Source organism: Pinus tabuliformis, chromosome 7, assembly GCF_031772625.1.
Source record: "Pinus tabuliformis cultivar Carrire ecotype Pingquan chromosome 7, CPIR1, whole genome shotgun sequence".
Classification (NCBI taxonomy): domain Eukaryota; kingdom Viridiplantae; phylum Streptophyta; class Pinopsida; order Pinales; family Pinaceae; genus Pinus; species Pinus tabuliformis.
This window is the reverse complement of record NC_142293.1, coordinates 377,928,569-377,931,817: the sequence shown is the minus strand read 5'-3', so window position 1 is coordinate 377,931,817 and position 3,249 is coordinate 377,928,569. Positions and strand designations below refer to the sequence as shown.

Below are 3,249 nucleotides of genomic sequence, written 5' to 3'. Positions count from 1 at the left end.
ATCAAAGGAATTTTTCTTGTGCCTTCTACAGGAAGCTCTGTATTTCTACAGGAAACATCCTGTAGAACCTTTGGATGAGCCAAATCCAATTTCAAAAGTGAATCTAATGGTGGGAATATGTTGATTAGGCCTACAAGCACTTGTGTGTCCATCCCTTGCCTTTATCCATCATTTTGTTTCCACCTCCTTGTGCTTCTCATTGTGCTTCTACAGGAACTTCCTGTAGAAATTGTGGGAAAGTAGACATGGATTTCAAAAAGTGGTTTGGTGAACATGGTAGCTTCCTCAAGGGTTCAGAAGTCCTCATGCAATCTTCCAACTCCTCCTCCATCATCTCCATACCTACATCACAGCCCAAACTCAGTTTTTCCTTCCATGCAAACATTTGCAAAAAGCCTTGAGGCAAAAATCCATAGAACAACATTTGTTTTTGCCGTAACTTGAAAATCGTGCATCCATTTGAAAAACCGTTTTATGGGGAATTGTATAAGGGTGATGGAAACATGCTTGAGCAGTTTCAGCCAATTCTGGTGCACGGTTTCCAAGAAATCAGCCTCCATCACCATCAGCCATTTTTGTATTTTCTCCATAACCGTGCATCTGTTTCAAAACCTATTTCATGGGGATATGCATATGAGTGATGGTAACGTTCCCAAGCAGTTTCAGCCGATTCTGAAGCACGGTTTCCGAGAAATCGATCTCTGAAATCTTCAGCAATTTTCCATTTTTCTCGAAATCCGTACATCCATTGATCACAATTTTGCTATGGGAGATGCATCATGATGATAGAAACATGCTCAGCAAGTTTCAGATCAATCCGCTTTACCGTTTGGGAGAAATGGCGAAAACAAGTTCTGGTTCTGTGACATTGCAGCAGCAGCTTGAAGGTGCAGATTTGAACGTGGAAGCAAATGCATGCAGCTTAGATCTGGTCAGAGGACACCTACACAAGGAAAAACAATCAAAAATCATCAGCCAAGCCCTCATGCAACCAAAGGATCCAAGCATGCAGCAGTAGAATACGAGCATGCAGCAGCAAAAACCTTCACAGCAGCCGTTTGACTTCAGGTACGTGACTAAACCTTGTTCATCTATTGCATGAATCTAGTCTAAGCATTGCATGAACGAATGGAATGGTGAAATTAAGCCATGAATGTAGCAAGACACCCAGTTCTCTAGCACTCACGAGAAAGTCACGCAGCATGCATGGGTCAGTCATGCACGTGAAATTTAAAAAACACGGATGGTGTGGGTAGTCTAAACTCCAGTGCAACTGATGGATGAGATTACAGGCAGAGAACACACAGTTAACCACTGCAGTTCATGATAGCACAATAGTTGCATGGGCCAGCACACGTCTTTGCCGCCTCACTCCAAAACAATCACGCAGAAATTAATGAGCGCTCAGCTGAAATTCATAAATTGTTAGTCAACTTGCACTTGCATCATGTTAAACTGAAGTATACATCCTCTGCTTCCACAATCAGCTTAACCTATCATCCTTCGCTGATTTTTTTTGGCCTGTTCAAAATTCTTCTGCATACCAAGATCGTGCAGAGGCGCAGAGACATCCTATGGCATCCGGCTAGCATTCTACAGGAAGACGTTTTATAGGAAAATACAGCAGAGTCTTCCAGAGCAGAGAAGCCTGAGTTTTTCTTCATCAAGTTTGGAGCTTGAAGAAAGGTGAAAATAGCTGAGGTGGATCATGCTATTGATTTTATTGTTCGTTCACTTGCACGTGATATTGCAGAGGGTATGAAAGCCGTGGAATTGCTTTTAGAGCTTTCAAAGGATATGACTGTGTGTGAACATATTGGCAAGGTACAAGGTTGTATCCTCCTCCTTGTAACAATGTCAAATAGTGACAATCCTAAAGCTGCTAAGGATGAAAACGAAGTTATGGAGAATCTCCCATACAGTGAGCATAATGTAGTGCAAATGGCACAGACGAACTATTTCAAGCCTTTGATACAGAACCTGAGAGAAGGGTCTGACACAATGAAAATTGTTATGGCAAGTAAGTTGTCAGAGATAGGTTTAACAGATCAAAACAACGCTGCATTGCTCAAAGAGGGAGTTGTATTTCCACTTCTTGAAATGATTTCAAATGCTAATTTGAAGTCAAAATTAGCAGCCGTTGGGGCACTTCAGAATCTTTCAAGTTTACCTGAGAATGCTTTACAAATGATCAAAGATGGGGTGGTCCGACCCATCTTGGACCTTCTATGCACACCACTGTCAACTGCATTGGCTTTGAGAGAAAAAGCTGCTAATACCTATGCAAACCTTGCTATGTATACAACATTGCCCCAAAGAACAAATGACACAACAGCTGCATTATTGGAATCTGATGAGATCATATACCAGCTATTATCTTTAATAAATTTGACACCACCTTCAATACATGGAAGCATTGTTCGAGCATTCCATGCCATTTGTTTTGTACTAGTGGCTGTTGAGGCAAGGACAAATTTAAGAGAGGGAGGAGAAATTCAAGTATTGCTTCCCTTTTTGTGAAGCTACATACTCTGAAATGCGAGCTTATGCTGTGAAACTGTTGTTTATCTTGTCTCAAGATGGAGATAAAAGAAAATTAGCAAAACATCTTGGAGAAAAATATATGAAATGTTTAGCAAAACTTATTTCAACATCTTCAAATGAAGAAGAGAAAGCTGCCGCAGTCGGAAAGTATTGTCATGTTAGGAACATAAATTTGAATTAAAGTTAACTAATGGAAAAACAATGATTTTGCATGAAGTGAATCTACCATGAAACAAACTGGAAAGTTATGGTGTTGTTCTGGTTAGATTTGTTTATTTCAATACTTTCCAAAGGGTTCACAAGGTCTTTTGCAATAGCCAGATTATTCCATGTGAAAGAATTCTTAAAAGTGTGATTCGGTATGAAGTTTTTCTCTACTCCTGGTTATACAACTGCTTGAAACAAAACTTGGGAATTCTCATTTTTGGCCTGTTTTGAAGCAATTTCAGATTGAAGGGAAATGTTGATTCATAGCAGTGATATGTGAGCAAGTCATATTTTCTCTGCCCTTGATCTATCTTATGTTCTGTTCTGCTTCTGTTATCAATTCTTAGCAGAGTTCAAATCCAAGATTAAGAATTCCATTTGATTCAGTTAAAGGCCTGGAAACACTTTTTCCCATCCAGCTTTGGCATGCAATATCTATTCTCGGGCAGTTCATTGTACTTGTGTGATTTTATAATACATTAGAATTGCCATTTGTGT

The 3,249-nt window shown here is 39.8% G+C and overlaps 1 protein-coding gene across 1 annotated transcript; it reads left to right on the top strand.

Moving 5' to 3' along the window:
- The first annotated feature begins 1,854 nt into the window (after positions 1-1,854).
- LOC149247559 (uncharacterized) lies at positions 1,855-2,520 on the top strand. The gene has a single exon (XM_089444582.1). The coding sequence runs from the start codon at positions 1,855-1,857 to the stop codon at positions 2,518-2,520; it is 666 nt and encodes a 221-aa protein (XP_089300708.1).
- The last annotated feature ends 729 nt before the right edge of the window (positions 2,521-3,249 follow it).